This window comes from Pseudonaja textilis, chromosome 17 (assembly GCF_049901715.1).
Source record: "Pseudonaja textilis isolate UNSWEBS1 chromosome 17, rPseTex1.2, whole genome shotgun sequence".
NCBI lineage: Eukaryota > Metazoa > Chordata > Lepidosauria > Squamata > Elapidae > Pseudonaja > Pseudonaja textilis.
The window spans coordinates 5,429,760-5,448,198 of record NC_142006.1 but is presented as its reverse complement, the minus strand read 5'-3'; the positions used below and the strand labels follow the sequence as shown (position 1 = coordinate 5,448,198).

The window sequence follows — 18,439 nt, the reverse complement described above, 5'->3', positions numbered from 1 at the left end:
CTGCTGGCAGAAGATCCAGGTGTCTTCTTGATTTCCTGGAAAGAATCGATTTCCCCCTTTTATAATTCCTTCTCCCGGGGGCTTTTACCCTAGGCTGTTCTCAAATGTGGGGTTTTTTTTCTTTCTTTCTTTCTGTAATTGGAAGAAAAACCTTGGAATGTGGGAAAGAAGTGGCTGGCCAGGGGAAGATAAACTATATCTTTTTTCTATGTGGCTTCTGCTCTCTAAAAATTCTTTCTTCAGAAAAAAATGTTAAACTTTTTTCCCCCAGTGCCGTTGTAACTTGGACTGGTCACTAAACGAACCATTGGAAGTCGAGCAGTGGTGGGATTCAAATTTTTTTACTACCAGTTCTGTGGGTGAGGCTTGGTGGGTATGGTTTGGTGGGCGTGGCAGGGGAAGGATATTGCAAAATCCCCCTTCCCTCCTCACCCCACTAGCCTGCTTTCCAGCTCCGTTCTCCTCTGCAGGGCAACCAAAGGAGACCCAGCCAATCAACGGGGACTCAATGGGAGGCTGAGAAGAGATGGGGTTGGCGGGGCCAGTCAGAGGTGGTATTGGCTAGTTCTCCAAACTATTCAAAATTTCCGCTACCAGTTCTCCAGAACTGGTCAGAACCTGCTGAAGACCACCTCTGTAGTCGAGGACTAGCGGTGTAAGGGGAACAGGGACACAGTGGGCCAAAATTGGAGAGCCGAGCCTGAGACAACCATACCTACCCGAGCTGAACTAGCCGTGGTGGATGTAAAATGGCTTTCGGTACACGAGGCAGAATCGCTGTAAGAGGTTGTAGTAGAGTAACAGTCGGTTCCTGTCCCGGAAGGCTGCCGGGCCTTCATAAATTCTATTTCCCTCTTAAGAACCAAGTTGTCAAAATGGTCCAGGTCTTGTGGAGCTATCACCCCTCTGACCTCCGACAGGAGGGAGAACTGCAGAGACAAGACAGGGAAATGGGAGGGGTGGAGGTGGTTTGAAACCGTACCGGATGGAAGGACGCCATGCACACATTGCGTACGTCTATCTACATTGATTCAGCCTAGAAATAAGGAGGTATTTTCTGACAGTGAGGACAATCAACCGATGGAACTGAAGTTGCCTTTGGAAGTTGTGGGAGCTTCATCCCTGGAATCTTTCCAAAAGAAATTGGACTTCCATCTGTCAGAAATGGGGTAGGGTCTCCTTTTAGGGCAGCAGTGGGAGGCGGGGTTTGGACTAGGTTGACCTTCCAACTCTATCATATATCTATAATCACGGCTGTGAGGGGTCCTTGGTGCTCTCTGAGTTTGGTGGTTTCCTTGAGGACGTTTCATTACCCACACTAGGTAACCTCATCCGGGCTAGAAGGGAGTTGTGGTAATAAGAAAAATAAGAGCAAACCTGACTCTCTTCTAGCACGGATGAGGTTACCTAGTTGGGTAATGAAATGTCTGCAAGAAAACCACCAAACTCAGAGAGCATCTGATCTCTGATTCCATATCTGAAATTAGTGTGGTGCTGCCTCTTTTGCCCTCTGGGAAGCAGCCCCTCCCTCCCTCCTGGGACTCCAGATTACTTTCCACCACACTAACCTTGGCATGGGTGTTGAGCAGTTCAAAGAGAGCTGACAGTTTCTTTATTGCCGTTCACCTACAGACAGAATCTTGCCAGACTAAGAACCAAGAGCGACACAGGAAGATGCTTCTTAGCGGTTTCTTTATTGCAGTTCACCTACAGACAGAATCTTGCCAGACTAAAGTAGCTACCTGCATAAACTATAGTCCACTCTGTGAACTGCTAGGGAGGAGGGACCCACATAACCCTTTTCCTGCCTACCAGACATTCCAGTCTCCTCTGCCTCTTTGCCCTCTGGGAAGCAGCCCCTCCTTTCTCTCCTGGGGAATCCAGACTCCGTTCCACCACACTAACCTTGGCATGGGTGTTGAGCAGTTCAAAGAGAGCCATGATGAGGGAATCAATCGAGATGTTCTTCTCCTTATATTCATCCAGGTAGTAAGCCATGGTGGTCCTCTCGGGTTCATTCAGGAGGTGGCGTGCGTGTTCCTCCAGCATCACTCGGCTTTGGTTCACCAAGCTACTCAACGTTACTTGAGATCCTGTAAGACCTTTATAGAAGGATGGCTAGGAAGAAAGCAACAGAGCAGCTTTGGAGAATTAATTAGGATTACCCAAACCGTAGCCTATTAATTAATGAACATTCTTTGCAAGCAGTCCTCATAATACATACTGACAAGAGAAAGGAGGCTGGCTAATAGATGATGAAGCACACAATTATAACAAGAGGAATATGATAAATTTAAGGGATTTATAAGTGCTCGTATTTTCAGAATGACATTCACCAAAGCAATATATTTGAAGAATAACATTATTGCAGGCATTAAGCAGAAAAGCTTCCTTTAGACTAAAATATCGGCTTCTTGTTTTACGGCACATGAATGTGAGTGGTTTTCTTAAACACTGCTTGGGCCACACACACGTCCTTGTCCATTTAGCTAGAAATGTTTTTTTTGTTTTTGTTTTACGTAGATCTCTTGATAATTGTTGCCTTCTAATTAGAGACATTATGGATTCCACTTGAAGTCTGCTGTAGGCAAAATACCTAAGTGCCTTGGGTTCTTCTAATTAAGAGGTTTAGTATTCTGTGTGTAGGAGAAAAGAAGGCAATTAAGGGAGGCGGAGTTAAGCACGTCATCAGTTTAGAATCCTTGCATTCCCACAAGCATGTCCAACCCTTCCTTGAATTCCGCTGATCCTTATCTGGCACCAATTTAGTGTCGAACTGTAGTCGACCAGAATCCTGGGTATAGCTTGAATAAATCTGTGCTGCAACCTTACAAACGGTCCTGATTCTTCGCGCCTGACACTGCGTTACAAAAACCAAGTTTCTAGCAGTGACGATTGTACTTTAAGGTGTGTGTGTGTGTGTGTGTGTGTGTGTGTCCACGCATGCCCAAACACAACTTTCCATCTCACAAGGTCGCCCACATAGGGCGACCGTCTACAGAAAACCGAGAAGGCTAGCAAATAGAAGAATTCCAGGCATTGTCGGCCCAAAGTTATGCCTCTAGAAATCAGAATGTAAGATTCAGTCGAAATTCCCAATCGGCCTTCAGCCAATGGAAAGAGAGAGCAGAAATGCAGCAGTTTTCCAGATGCTGCTGAATGGGCAAGGCCTCTCCTCCCAGGCCAAGCTATCTGGGGCTATGGGGAATGGAGCTGAAGAAACATCTGGAGGCTGAATATGTATTCAAGGTAGCACCAGGTTATTGTTTTCCTTTCCTTGCATTTCAGCTGTGTTGCAAACGCTCGGCTGTCTCGTTACCTGCTAAGGCTCATGAATGCTGATGGGCACACCTTCAGCTTTAACCTTGACACCTTGGCGTTCTTCCTTTGCAGTAATTTCTCCAGCACAAAAGAAACCTGGATTTGAAAAAGGACCAGGCGGTGGGAGTTGGATGGCCCTGAACCGCAGGGGAGCCTGCTGAGAAGAAGCCCGCTACGTTGGAAGCCTTGATTGGAAAGTAGCCCTTATTTCAAAATCCGGCTGATTGCTCGGTGGAGGGTGAAGCTCCTGCCCGCCTGCAGCTTCTCAGCCTGCGGGATAATCAGGATTGGCCATGAGACCATTAAGAAGGACTTGCTGGGTCTGTCTGTGGTTACCTTCACCCAGCATTCAAAGGGACCGAGTGAATGCCACGGGGTGCTTGTAAATAGAAGTTAGAGAGCTTCCCCTCCTCCTCTATTCTTTGTTCTTCTCCTCCTCCTCTATTGTTCATTTTTCTCCTCTTCCTCCTCTTCTTCCTCCATTCTCCACCTCCTCGTCCTTTTCCTTTTCCTCTATTCTTCATTTTCCTCCCACTCTGCCTCTATTATTCTTCTATTTTCCCCCTTCCTCCTCTATTCTTCCTCCATTCTTTTTCTCCTCTTCCTCCTTCTCCTTCCTCCATTCTCTACCTCCTTTTCTTCTCTTCTTCCTCCATTCTCTTCCTCCTCCTTTTCCTCCCCCTCGGCCTCTATTATTCTATTCCCCCCCTTCCTCCTCCTCTATTCTTCCTTCCTTCTTCTTCTCCTCTTCCTCCTTCTCCTTCCTCCATTCTCCTCCTCTTCCTCCTCCTTTTCCTCTATTCTTCATTTCCCCCGCCTCTATTATTCTTCTATTCTCCCCCTTCTCCTCCTCTATTCTTCCTCCATTATTCTCTTCTTCCTCCACTCTCCTCCTCCGCTTCCTTCTCCGTTTCCTCTATTCTTCATTTTCCTCCCCCTCTGCCACTATTATTCTTCTATTCTCCCCCTTCTTCCTCCTCTATTCTTTCATTCTTCTCCTCTTCCTCCTCCTCCCTCCGTTCTCCTCTCTCCTTCTGCAACCGGCAATCAAAAGGGATGAAGATATCGGGGGAATCTTCCAGGGTCCTTTGAAATTTTGTGGGAAGCAAGCAAGCCGTAAAATGCTGCTCCGTTGGAACCACAATAAAAAAAGCCATTTCATACTCCCAGGAAACCAACTTTTCTTCTTCCCAGTCGTGACCCTGCTGAGTTGTATAGTTTAGTTCTTCTCCTCTGGGCGCCACTTTCCTACGCACTGCAGCTCCCAATGCGTCACCTAGTGTCGAGAGCAGATTCGTATTTGGGAATCAACTGTCCTAAATTGGTTCTGAATTTGGACCTGAATTTCTGCTGTTCGCCTCTTTAGGGCTTATTCCTGAAATTTTTGCTCTCTTATCCCTAGTTTGGAGAGTTCTCAAAATCCTGAAGGACCCTTAAGGGAAGAAACCTCAACCTGGCATCTCCTTGAGTACTGAATAATAATTGGCTTTCTGGAGTCAGAATGGGGATAGTTGATAACGCTGTAATTGCAACTAATCTGTTTGTGCCTCTAAACAAGATACATCTGTGATGCTGTTGTAGGAGAAGCAGCATAGCCTGGGGGAAAGAGTCAAGAGAGGAATCAGCCTGGAATCCTTGCATTCCCACAAGTGGGTCCTAAATCCCTTTAACTCTTATCTAGCACCAATTTAGTGCTGGCCTTTCTTTGACTAGATTCTTGTCCGCGTGCTTCCTGCGTGCCCTAAGGTGAAGAGTGGGTGGGCCTGGGTCTTCCTCTGAGTGGCCATCGGGCCTGTGCCCTTCCCCAGTTTCCTCCACAACCTCCGGAGCCCCACTCCCACCCCCTGTCAGCTGTTCCATCTCTCCCTCAGAGTTAGTCTCCAACAGGGGCATGACAGTTCCTTTAATGACCATTCAAAGTTACAATGACACTGGAAAAAGTGACTTATGCTCATTTTTCACAGTTACAACCATTGCAGCATCCCCCTGAATCAAAATTCAGATGCTTGGCCACTGGCTCATATTTATGACAGTTGCAGTATCCCATGGGGTTCCCCTTTTGTGACTTTCTGATTCCCTTAATAACCAGGTCACTAATTTAGCAACTGCAGTGATTTCACTTAACAACCGGAGCAAGAAATGTTGTAAAATGGGGCAAATGTCTTGCTTAGAAACATAAATTTTGGGCTTGATTGTGGTCGTAAGCCGAGGGATACCTGTCTTTGATACTCTCTGAGCTTCTTGTAGATGACTCATTACCAAACTAAGTAACACCCTCAGTGCTGGAAGGGAGGGGACGTCACCATTCAACCCCGAGCTACAAATATTCTCTTCTATCATTTCCAGAGCGGTTATCGTGTTTTATTACTTCCCCTTTGCCTTCCCAAAAATTCAAACTGCTTATCGTGCAACTTTTTGCTCTGCAGGAAATGAAGGCTAACCAGCTCCAAGGGAGCACCACGGAAAGACTCTCGTAAATCTTTGCATCTACAGAAGCCATCGCTGCAACTTCAGCAGGTGTCCATTTTCAAAAAGTTCGAATCCCAGAAAGGGTATGTGTGACGATCCAGGGCGTGGCACAAAGACAACCCAGCCAGAAAATAAGTAGGGGTTCCTTTATTAGCTCCAACTTTGCCCCCAATGTTCCTGTTACATTCCGGTTTGGAGAAAAACTCTCCCAGGAACCTGCAACAGCCTTTGGCTGCAGATATTGTAGTCCAAAACTTTGTAAACAGAAAACTTTAAACTATAAATCCAACAAAGCAAGATAAAACAATAAATCTGGCAGGGCATAAGAAACAGTTCCAGAAGTGAAGCAACTTGGCAGTAAATCAAACCAGTTGGGAGGATTACAGGAATGCAAGCAACAGCAGCCAACATTTAGATAAACTCAACATTTGTTCCCAGCAAACGCAGCTTGCAACTGCCTCTCCTTTAAACTCCCTCCCCAAGTGTGCCTTGTAAAGGGAATCAGGGCCCTCTCCTCCCTCATAAGCCACGTAACCCACGTTGCTCCCTTCTCCATTCCTCCCTGCGAGCCCTAGGATGAAGAAGGGGTAGGCCTGGGTCTTCCTCTGAACTCCCTCTCCCTTGTTCTACCTCTTCCCTGCTCTGCCCAGCAGCACTTTACCCTTCCCCGGTTTCGTCCATAGCCAATGGAGCCACTCTCCCGCTCCCTGTCAGCTGTTCGTCTCTTCCTCCTTGGAGTCAGACTCCACGGAGGCATGACATTTACACTGGTTTCCACCGGAAAAAAACACTCAGTCTTGACAAAGTTCTATCCATCACTAGCAATCCAAGAGGGAAAGAAGTAGAAACACAAATCAACTTAGCTTACTATCCTGCCTAAAGGAGTAAGAGATCCACTGAGTCTCCTTAGCTTTTAGGGATCATAATTGTTATACAATACGCATGCAAGGAAAGCAACAGAGCCCTTCTCCAATTGTTTCCCTTTAAGCTAATCTTGGAGAAGGGATGGGCTCTGGGATAAAACAGCAGCCCGAGTCTAGTTGAGGCATGAAGAATAAGAAACCACAACACAACAACAACAAAGGCAATTAAGAAACGTCTTTCTGATTGGCAGACCCGAAGGGCCATGGCTCAGAGGTGATGAATCCTGCCTGCTCTTCTCCAGGAGATCTGAGGCTCAAAATATTTCATTGTCAGGTAGGACCAGGGAGGGAGGGTTAAAAAAAAAAAGACCTTGCCAATAAATAAAGATGCTGCCATGCCAACCAAATGAGACCTTGCGAAGGCTTAGTGGAACGAAAGACACGACTCAACGGAAAACAGTTTTCTCCGTTCCCATTTTTTATTTGGAGAATTCACCGTGAATAACAACAGTTTCCATGGAAGATCTGTCTTACTGCACGAGTGTTCTGACCTACAGTAGGCAGGCTTCCCAAAATCTTGAAGCCGATTCCTCGTCCTGATAAGACGAGGGTTAAAGGGAATTCCTCTCCAGCAAAGTCCCAGCAAACAGCCTTTCAAGAGAGCTCACAACTACAGACCTTTATCAGGCTTGGGGAGTTGCCAGGCTGATAGCTTCCAAACGCCACGCTGTAGCAGCAATTACTTGGGCAAGAAGTCAGGAACAGCTCTTCACCCTAATGAGTTGAACTAATTGTCTCCTGCAAACACCACTCCCCCTTCGCTCCTCTTTTATTCCCTACAGGAGGGGACATTCACCGTCCACCTGTGGCTTTACTCCTGAGTTGACCCTTGTTCCTTAAGCTGTTCCCTTCTCCCGGCAGCTCTGTGCATGCGCACATCGGGAACAGGCTCCAGCTGTTCTTCTGCCCCAGTGATCTCCGGCTCTGAAGGCAGCTGATAACTGTCGGACGGCCCTGGCCCCATCTCTGATGCAGAGTCCCCGTTAGAGCCTTCCCCAGACTCCAGGACTGGCCCACGTTCCTCCCCAACCTCCTCACTGTCCGGTTTTGTTGCCAGCTTTGTTGCCAGCTGGCGGGCCAAAGCACCGAGCCAGAAATAGGGCTGTGAAAATTTCTACAGACCCCCCCTCTCATCTTGGACATATCTTATTTCAACTGCTCCCCTCAAAACGACGCCATAGGGCAGTGCATGTCAGAACAACTAGACGCAAGGACAGTTTTTCCACCCACCCCCTGCGCCACCGCTCTGCTAAACAACGGATTTCCACAACACTACAGAAGTGTTATTCTCAATAGAGAGGATGAGAATAATGATGGTAATACGGCCTTTCTAGATAATTTGGACGGAATAGGACACTCACTTCAAAATCTCCACCTTACCTTTGTTGTCATCTCCCCTATGGGATCGTCAGAGGCCCTGCAATGAAAGACAGCTGTTATCACCAAAAAGAAGGTTGGGAAGGAAGATAGACGGAGATCTTAGCCATTGGGTGATGTTACAGAATAACGGAAAGGTCCTTGGAGGTCTTCTAGTCCAACCCCCCTGCTCAAGGAGACCCTGATACCATTACAGACAAATGGCTGAAGGCTGAAGGTTGACCAACGTGGAAGGTCAGATGTGCATCAGGACTATCAGAAGATCGGGGTCATGTCAAGTTTTGGCCTTCTGTATCTCAGAGTGGTCCAACAGATATTACAGATTAACAAGAGTTGGAAGCGACCTTGTAGGTCATCTAATCCAGCCCCCCCACCCAAGCAGGAGACCCTACCCCATTTCTGACAGGTGGCAGTCCAGTTTCCCCTTGAAAGCCTCCAGGGATGAAGCTCCCACAACTTCTGAAGGCAATTTCTATTCCATCGGTTGACTGTTCTCACTGTCAGAAAATTTCTCCTTATTTCCAGGTTGAATCACTCCTTGATCAGTTTCCATCCATTATTCCTTGTCTGGATTTCAGGTACCATGCAAAATAGCTTGACCCCTTCCTCCTCTCTGGGGCAGCCCCTCAAATATTGGAAGACTGCTATCCTGTTTCCCTTGGTCCTTCTCTTCCCTAGACTAGACATTCCCAGTTCCTGCAACTGTTCATTGTATGTTTTAGCCTCCGGTCCCCTAATCATCCTGGTTGCTCTTCTCTGCACTTTTTCTAGAGTCATTTTTATAGTGTGGTGACCAAAACTGGATGCAGTGTGGTCTTACATATATTTAAGGTGTGGTCTTAAATATATATTTAAGAACTTCGTACATACGGGCTGGATGGAGCAATCTTATCTAGTTGGTTTGTCCCTTTTGCAGATGTATCCATTACCCCAAATGTAAACCCACTATATATTTATGTAAGATTATTCCTTATATAAGGGGAAATTACTGTCCTTCTGGAGGATTCAAACATTGGGCTAATATTTTAGTGTTGGGTTTATGGAGATTATAATTGGTGCTCTCTGAGCTTGGTGGTTTTATTGCAGATGTTTCTTTAACCAGGTAATATCAACCGTGCACCAGTATATCATCGTTATCATGCCCTGGTCCCTCCTGATTTGAACTCATCAATTTCTATTCATAAGAAGAGTGAAAATACATCATAGGCATCTCCCATACTTATGGTTTAAGGAGACCTGGTACTATGATTATTTTATTTGCTTTCCTGTTTTTCCAACTTTTATGTTCTCTTTCTCACATCCAGAAATCTCAGCCATCGGATATCACAGAAGGTAAGAATGTTGTTGTTGTTGTTATTATTATTATTATTATTATTATTATTATTATTATTATTATTTCCAATCTGCACCATTATGGTGAACCTGAACTGGCTTGTCTTAGCACGCTGTAGAAATCCAAGCAATGCTTTAAAAACTGGTCATGTAGCTCCTTTGTGCTTGAATATTGACAATATTGAATTTGAAGCAGGAAATCCGTGGAAGTGTTAGTGTGAGTTCTGAAATATTCATGGGATCTCATACAGAACAAAAAAGACTAATTTCTTTCCCTGGACCAGCCATACCATCTAATTTACAACAGCCACCCGGGGTTATCTTGTGGTAAGATGGCCAATAAATTTTATTACATGTCTGTCTGTCTACCTAGACAGCTAGACAGACAACTAGATAGGTAGACATACAACTAGATAGGTAGAGAGATAGGTAGGTAGGTAGATAGATATATGATAGATAGAGGTAGATAAGAGGATGGGTAGACAGACAGACAGGCAGACAATTTGGAATCCTTAATCCTTTGGCCAAAGATTGGCCTTCCTTAGTTATCAGGAAGTTGTCTACTCCAGTGTTTCTCAACTTTGGGAACTTAAAGATGTGTGGACTTCAATTCCCAGAATTCCCCAGTCAGCCATACTGGCTGGGGGATTCCAGGCATTGAACTCCACACATCTTCAAGTTCCCAAGATTGAGAAACCCTGGTCTACTCCATTACAGAGCTCAGCATTCTTAGGAAAGAGCCCACGGTGCTCAGTCCAACCGACTGTGCTTATATAATAAGCCCCTCTTGCAAAGGAACTCTTGTTCTGGGGATATATACCAACCCTGCAGAATTGATCATCGTTTCTCCCATCTGGGAGCTGGTGATCCACTTGGTCTCATCCACTGTGGCCCGGGCATGAGGTAGCCTTCCCACGTCTTTGACGGTCATGATGAGATGGCGGGAGGACTTGAGGAGGTTGACGGCCTCGTCGTGGGAAATGCTGAGGAAGCTTCGCCCGTTGACCTCCAGAATCTGGTCTCCAACCTGCAGGGAAAGGGGGATAGAAGTTCCCATTGGAAGTCCCCAAAATGTTGCGTTTCAAAATGTTGAATTCTTGGATGAGAAGCGTTTTCAACGGGGGAAAACAAACCAAGGAAGTCCAGTTGCCTTTTGAAAAGCAGCTTTGGGACAACCATGACCTGGATTGATTGAGGAATTCGATAGATCTTCTCCCATGGGAAGGTGGAAACTTTGGAAAATGAACCCACCAAAATTATTTTCATTGATTCCTCAAGACGGTAACATCAACAGTAGCTCTTTGCCCCTTCTAGCGACATTGGCCATCAACTGTCATATTGACCATGATCCATGGTTAGGAGTTATCTTTAAGCAGACACCATGACTGATGGGTTCTTTAGGGCTCTCCAAGCTTGCTTGTTTTCTTGTAGACGTTTCATGACCCAGCCAAGTAACATCATCAGCGCTAGAAGGGAGTGAATAAGAGGAATAACAGCAAACCTCACTCCCTTTTAGCACTGATGATGTTACTTGGCTGGGTCATGAAACGTCTGCAAGAAAACCACCAAGTTCAGAGAGCACCAAGGATCCCACAGTCATCCTTCTTTTGGTCCTCCTCCTCTTCCTTCAAACCCCTTCCTTCTAACACTGATGATGTTACTTAGTTGGGTCATGAAACGTCTGCAAGAAAATAAGCAAGCTCAGACAGCATCAAGGACCTCTCCTTTCAACCCGAGCTACAAATATTCTCCTTTTTTGGGGGACAATGACTGATTTAACCCGCCCTCCCCCTCTAATTGCACACTGACAAAATGCTCTCAATTCACACAACACCCTAAACCACACACATTTTTAAAAAAATATAATGAGCTTGACTTTTGGTTGAGGCCCGGTTCTTGGGTTTGTAAATTGACCTGGTTAAAAAGTAATTTTCTCTCTTGTCTAATAGCTGCGGGGCCAGATAATTAACAGCAATGGAGAACATTGATCAATTCAGACCCTAATCTCTTTTCTTTCTCTTTGCTGAAATCAAGTCCTGGTCACCATTGACGAGGCCGGTGGTTGGAAAAAGCCTTCAGGGCTTCTTCTTCTTCTTCTCATCAACTGGCAATTTTTTTTTTTCCAGAACTGCCCGCCATCTCTAAAACAAGGCGAACTTGGCAAGAAAAGAGCCAGGGGGAAGAGAATCCCATTAAAGAATGTTATTGCCGTTGTGACTCTCTTACCCTCTACGGAGCATTGTATTTTCATGCACAGGTGACTTCTAAGGGTGTAAGGGAGACAACCTGAAATGGAACGGACGTGGTCTTAATTCGCCCTTTCATAATTTCTGCACTGTTCTCCCTGGTTTGGGTATGGATAAAAGAAAAAGATGAGGGGTGACATGATGGCAGTCTTCCAGTATTTGAGGAGCTGCCACAAAGAGGAGCGGGTCAACTTATTTTCCAAAGCACCAGAAGGCAGGACAAAGAACAATGGATGTGTTGTGGTTCGCCGGCAGCTGGTGCAACCGGCAGCGGTATCGGACAGTGAGGAAGAAATGGAACCGATCAGGGAACCTGGAGAGGACTTGGATGAGGATCCTGCATCTGATGCAGGGATGGTGCCAGGACCATCTGGGAGTGAGGTACTGCCTTTGGAGCCTTTGGAGCCTGGCAGCAGCGAGGCAGAGGACCCAGGGGAGCCTGTTCCCAGTGCGTGCATGCACAGAGCTGCTAGAAGGCGAGAGCAGCTGAACCAGAAGGGGTGACTTGGGAGTAAGGCTGGGAGGTGATTGCCCCTCCCACAAGGGATAAAAGTCAGACCTCAATGACAAAAGCTTTGCAGGAAGCAAAGCAGCTCAATCGATTCCGAGTCCTCTTTGAAGGTCTGTGTATTCCGGTTGGTTTTTTTCAGGTACTTCGGTTAGTTTCTGTTAGAATTAATTTGGATACTTCTGTTTTCGGCAGCATTCCACAGGACTGACAGGCGTGTGCTTATCTTGGGGAACTGTTTAAGTTTAGTTCTGGCTGTGGATGAAAGTAATTCCCAGCGCTGCATTAAAATAGGTTTTGCTTTTAAAACAAATTTGTGTTTAATTACGTTTCACGAAACCTGGGTCAGACAGGATGGAAATTAATCAAGGGAGGAAACAACCTGGAATTGAGGAGAAACTTCCTAGCAGTGAGGATGATTAACAAGCGGGAATAGCTGGCCTCCAGAAATCATGGACACTCCATCACTGGAGGTTTTTAAGAAGAGACTGGACAGTCACTTGCCTGAAATGGTATATAAGTTCTTCTGCTCGAGCAAGGGGCTGGACTAGAAGACCTCCAAGGTCCCTTCCAGCTCTATTGTGATTGAAATGGTTATCCACCGCGGAGACAGGAAAGAGGAGGAACAAGGAGCTGTGGGAAGGGCTTTGGAGACGATGGTTGAAACCGACACAAGAGTGCGGTGCTCGCCTCCAGTGTGACAGCCAGCACATTAAAAGCTAGGTCACGATGAATTATTCATGGCCAATCCTGCTGCAAGATATATGTTCCTGCCCTATGATGGGGGATGATATTTACTTCCATCCAGAGAAAGAGAAACCTTTTGCCACCAGCCCTAGCGTATTCTCCCGGTGATCGGGTGACAAGCAATCAATCAAATCTCGGCTGGGAAAATTTGTGGAATTTTGCAACGCTCCTTTCTGCTCCTACCACGGCAGCTTGCAAAGTCAAGGCAAGTGGCCAATGTGCAATCCGGTGGCCACTCGATTCTCAGCAAACTAGGAGATGCGGTGTTTCGAATGATCTCCAAAATTGGAATCTCGAGTTCCCAGTGTTTTCTATCAAAACTGGGAGCTCCCAAGACGGAGGAGTGTCCCCTAAAACTCACCACCGTGTTTTTCTCTAGCCTTATTCCCGGATCTTCTCTACATTCAAGCAGCCTAGGACATTCCGGGGGGGGGGGAAGGGGGGGGGAATAACAAGAACCGCGAATGAAGTAGAGAAGATGTATTCTGTATCCCCAAACCAGTTTTGTTAATCAGGAGAGAATGTAGCTCGGAGGAGCACGAGAAATGTGCTCGAGAAATGTGAGGGAATTCGCATGGACTCATTATGTAAACACAAGACCGTTCAACATAGAATAACAGAGGTGGAAGGGACCTTGCAGGTCTTCTAGTCCAGCCCCCTACTCAAGCAAGAGACCCTATACCATTTCAGACAAATGATTGTCCAGTCTCTTCTTAAAAACCTCCAGCGATGGAGCACCACAACTTCTGGAGGCAAGCAGTTCCGTTGGTTAATTGTCCTCACTGTTTAGGAAATGTCTCCTTAATTCCAGGTTGCTTGTCTCCTTGTTTAATTTCCATCCATTGATTCTTCTTCTGCTTTGAAATATAAGTTGACCCCCTCTTCTTTGTGGCAGCCCCTCTCCTTCTTTTCATTAAACTAGATGAGCCCAATTCCTGCAAGCGTTCTTCATATGTTTCAGCTTCAGACGACTAATCATCTTTGTTGCTCTTCTCTGCGCTCTTTTCAGAGTCTCAACATCTTTTTCATATTGTGGTGACCAAATCTGGATGCAGTATTCCAGGACAAAGTCTGACCCTTTCTGTCAACTCATAAAACATTCCTGTGCCTGTCTTCGAGTCGCCATTAAACAAGGGAAGGGTAGAAACACGAGCATCTCTATGAGGGGGTCCTTGTCTACTTGGTTGACATTCTCATCAACACTGAGACCATGGATGATCACATACGCCTTGTCCTCCAGGACCTTCCTCCCTCACTGGAACCCTGACATTCTCCTTGAATGCCACTGAGCCTTCTCTAGTCTTTCCAGCAAATCTGCTAAGTCTGGGATGATTCCTGTATTATAGGTGGAGAATAATAAAGTAGCTAGTTTGAACTCCAGGCATGCAGGTCTTGTTATTCGTGCCTGACAGGTTGCAGGTAGAAGAAGGGCACCGAAAACTAGGCATTACTCTTGGAGGATTATTAACTTCTACTTGTAAGGGGAACAGATGGAATGATAACCATCCGCTGAAGACCTGAAGCCATTTATTTGTAGGAAATAATGTTCTTTATTATATACCCAGAGTTATCGTTTCACATCTCTTTCCTGAGCCTAATGTTCTGTCGCCTGCTTGAAACCATTTGGCATTTTACAAAAACAAGCAATTTTGTGATGCAGGACAGAAAGGAGAAATGTCCTTTTGGGCAGCTGACGAGGGGAGGTGGGGGTGGGGTAGGTGTCAGTGGGAGACTAATGAGCAAATGAACAGAAAATCGCTATTGGGGGAAATGGAGAATTGCCATCTCTGCATTTGGTCCCCTTCTGAGTCATTTAGAGTGACAAAATATGAAGATTGGTTGTGAATACTTCTGAATCGAAGGAAGTGTCCTTGAAATAGAGGGAAAGGAAAAAAATAGGATGAGTGAGACCTCTGTCCTCATTTAATGAAGACAGGCATTAGCTCAGACTAAAGTGAAAGTGACAGAGATGGTATCTTCTTTGTGATAGTTTCAACCAGAGGCCCCATCACTGCTACTCTGGGTGAGGATCTTGCAGATGAACCAAGATTTCCAATTAGGACTGTCCTGAATTGTTTTAGAAGTTTCTTTTTTTCCATGGAAAAAAAAAGAACTTTTGATATTCTACCTTATTCATAAAGCGTCTGAGCATTTCTTTTGAATATTCAGATGTTTTTGTTGTGTTTACTTTTCTATAAGACGTGGAGTTGAGAAAAGTTGCTTCTACTTTTGGTCAAGTTCTACATACAAGTATTAAATCAGAAGAGAGATTTGGACATTATTTTTTTTACTGGATTTACAGAGAGATCTGTTAAGGTTTTTGAAGGATTTACTGAGATAAGATGAAGAAAAGGCGAAAAGAAGTCAAGTTCCAGGACATTATTTCATGGGATTAAAACCTAAGATTGTTAAAAGTGTAGGGAAGGAATATAAAGTTGGTTCATTTGATCAAGCTTAAAATAATTACATAGTTATTTCTGGTAGCTCTTAACGGACTTCTGCTGATAAGGAATAAACAATAAAGCTTTAAGATTTTGTTAATAATTAAGAGATGAGTTATGGGGAAACGTCCATTTGTTGTTTCTTAGGGATAACTTACTAAAATTGTACTTCTTTGTTCTTTCTTTTCTACTTTTTTCCTTTTTTTTCCTGCACTTTCTAGTTTTTTGGACTTGTATTCGTTTTCACATTTCCAATTATAATCCCAATAAAATTATTATTATTTTTTTTAAAAAGAGTTCAACGTGATGGAAACGTTACCTGATAAATCTCAGAAATTATATCTACGCATTGTCATTTCTACAAAACGGGGCCCCTCCCGGACTCACGCCAGAGTCTCATCTGAACTTACTTTCAAGCCAGTGTTTTCTGCTTCCGAACCCTTGTCCACCCCCGTGATGTAAATCCCGAGGGCGTATTCAGACCCGCCTCGAATCATGAGGCCCAGAGATCGTCCTTCATCCAAAACAAGGTTAACCTGCATCAAGAAGGGGGGGAAAAAATAACCATTGAATTGTACAAGTAAGTAGAGTCTTTTCGCATAGATGTGACCTTCACTGGTTTTCAGAACTTGCCTTGTCATTGGCATTATCACATCAGGAGCCTCTGTGGTGCATTGGTTAGAGCGCAGTACTACAAGCTACTTCTGCTGTAGCCAGCTGCCTACAATTTGGCAGTTCAAATCCCACCCGGCTCAAGGTTGACTCAGCCTGGCATCCTTCTGAGGTGGGTAAAATGAGGACCCAGATTGTTGGGGGCAATAGAGGCTGACTCTAAACCACACAAAGAAGGCTGGAAAGCACTGTGAAGCTATTGCTGTCCTTCCTTCCTTCCTTCCTTCCTTCCTTCCTTCCTTCCTTCCTTCCTTCCTTCCATCCATCCATCCATCCATCCATCCATCCACGGTACCTAGTGATTAGAATGTAGTGCTACAGACTAATTCTGCCCACTGTCAGGAGTTCGATTCTCACCATGCTCAAGGTTGACTCAGCCTTCCGTCCTTCCAAGGTTGGTAAAACGAGGACCCAAATTATTGGGGGCAAGAGGCTGACTCTGTAAACCACTTAGAGTGGGCTGTAAAGCACTATGAAGGGGTATTTAAGCCTAAGTGCTATTGCTATTATACTGGCAATCCTTGATTTATGACCACAGTTGAGCCCAACATTTCTGTTGCTGAAGAAGAGAGTTGCTAAGTGAAATTTGCCCCATTTTAAGACCTTTTTTGGCACAAGGGAATCACTGAAGTTACTAACAACTAGTAAACCAGTTGTTGAGTGAATCTGGATTACCCCTTGACTTGGCTCATCAGAAGGTTGCAAAAGATGACTGACACACTGATGAACAGAAAGGTTTTATTTGTTGTTGTTGTTGCTGTTATAAAAATAAAATAAATATTTTTAAAAAGGAAACAGGAGAGAAGCAACCTACAATGATGGTTTTGTTTCACTCCTGTAGTTTGGTTCTCTATTTGGTTCTCTTCTAGCGGCATCAACTTGACACATTTTCCTTAAACATTTCCTTGGCTGAATCTAAGCTCTCTGAGGTTGGAAGCAGCCACTTCGCTTATCCTGGGTGGGGGGAATTAAAGCAGCCTCCTCACAATGCAAAGACAAAGGGCTTGAAAATATTCAAGTTCCACTTGTACAGGTGAGAGAGAGAAAAAGAGAGAGAGAGAGACCTGAACCAGGTCAGGATGGCAAATGTTTTAATTGCTTTGATTCTGCAACCAGGCTCCTATTGCTAAAGCCCCCAGAGAGAGAGAGAGAGAGAGAGAGAGAGAGAGAGAGAGAAAAGCAGACATCGTTTTGATTAAAATTCAGGCTAAGTGCATCTTCAGCAGACATAGGTAGAAGCAACCCACACCTCTCTTCTCACTTTTGAAATATTATAGTAGAGGCCTTATTGAACAAACACTGCTTTGGGCTCTAAGATGAGACACTGCAAAGAATGAGATAACTTAAAGGGAATGAATTCTCTCCCCCTCCCTTTAGTCTGGGGAGCAATTAACCAAGCTGGAGAGAGAAAGAGAGAGAGAGAGAAGAAAAAATAATAATACAACATTTGCAGGGATCAGGCATTCTTCGTTGCAAATCAGGAAACAGGAACGAGCGTTAATTCCATGTTAATTAGGGAGGTGAACAATCAGCAAATATTCTAAAGAAACTCGAGACTTTTGATCAGTTTAATAAGATCTGGAACGCTGGGACCGATTTCATTGTTTGGGGGGAAAAATAACCCACCAACCTTTTGCATTATTAATGGGACAAAACAGCCATTTTTAGGGAAAGCGATATATTTTATCAGGTGGTAATTATGGAGATTAAAGCTGGAAGCACCGGCTGCATAGATAATGATCATAATAGCTGCCTACAAACCCCCAAAGTTTTGGCCTTCTTCCAAACCACTGAAGATGGTCTATACGTCCCTAAGTCCTATTTTAACCATAAGCTCCTTTCAAATAGGTGGGGGCAGACCTTGGCCAATCTCAAAAACCAGGATATGAGCTGGACTTTGGGGAACATTTAGACTTACAGCTGGTGGCAGCAACCCGCTCTATGTTTGTGACCTTGAGAAAGCCAAATGAAGTTGATTTAGCCCGTGGAAATCTTGGGAGGTCCGGTTGGAAAGTTGCAAAACCCTTTTTGCAGAAAGCAATAACAAACCATTCTTGCTGCTAAGTAAACCACATCGTCACGAAGTCCCCAAGAGGTGAGTCCCACTTGAAGGAGAGAAAGAGATGGCTTACTCAATATAAGGAATCATAATAATATGGGTTGGCTGACTGGCGTGGTGGCTTAGAGGTGGAAGTCTCACCTCGCAATCAGGAGGCTGTGAGTTCAATCCTAGGTAGAGGCAGATATTTCTCTCTCTGGGCACGGTGAGAATATATCTGCTGATTATAACTCCGCACTGGTGACAGGAAGGGCATCTGGCCAGTAAACACTCAGCTCCATTCAGTTGCTCAGACTCTACTCCCAAAAGGGATTATGGAGTCATTAAAAGAAGATAATGGTGAA

At 45.0% G+C, this 18,439-nt stretch overlaps 1 protein-coding gene across 4 annotated transcripts in view; it reads right to left on the bottom strand.

The window, feature by feature from the left end:
* The window catches only part of WHRN (whirlin), a 57,033-nt gene that overhangs the window by 12,227 nt on the left and 26,367 nt on the right, over positions 1–18,439 (bottom strand). For 3 of the 4 annotated variants that reach the window (XM_087914483.1, XM_087914484.1, XM_087914486.1), the window contains exons 3-7: positions 15,775–15,900; positions 10,247–10,449; positions 8,094–8,130; positions 1,906–2,118; positions 720–929 (exon numbers count right to left, since the gene is read on the bottom strand). In XM_087914483.1, coding sequence (XP_087770609.1) covers positions 720–929; positions 1,906–2,118; positions 8,094–8,130; positions 10,247–10,449; positions 15,775–15,900 — 789 coding nt within the window. The remainder of the gene's footprint in view (positions 1–719; positions 930–1,905; positions 2,119–8,093; positions 8,131–10,246; positions 10,450–15,774; positions 15,901–18,439) is intronic. The other variant, XM_087914485.1, reaches the window with a different exon arrangement.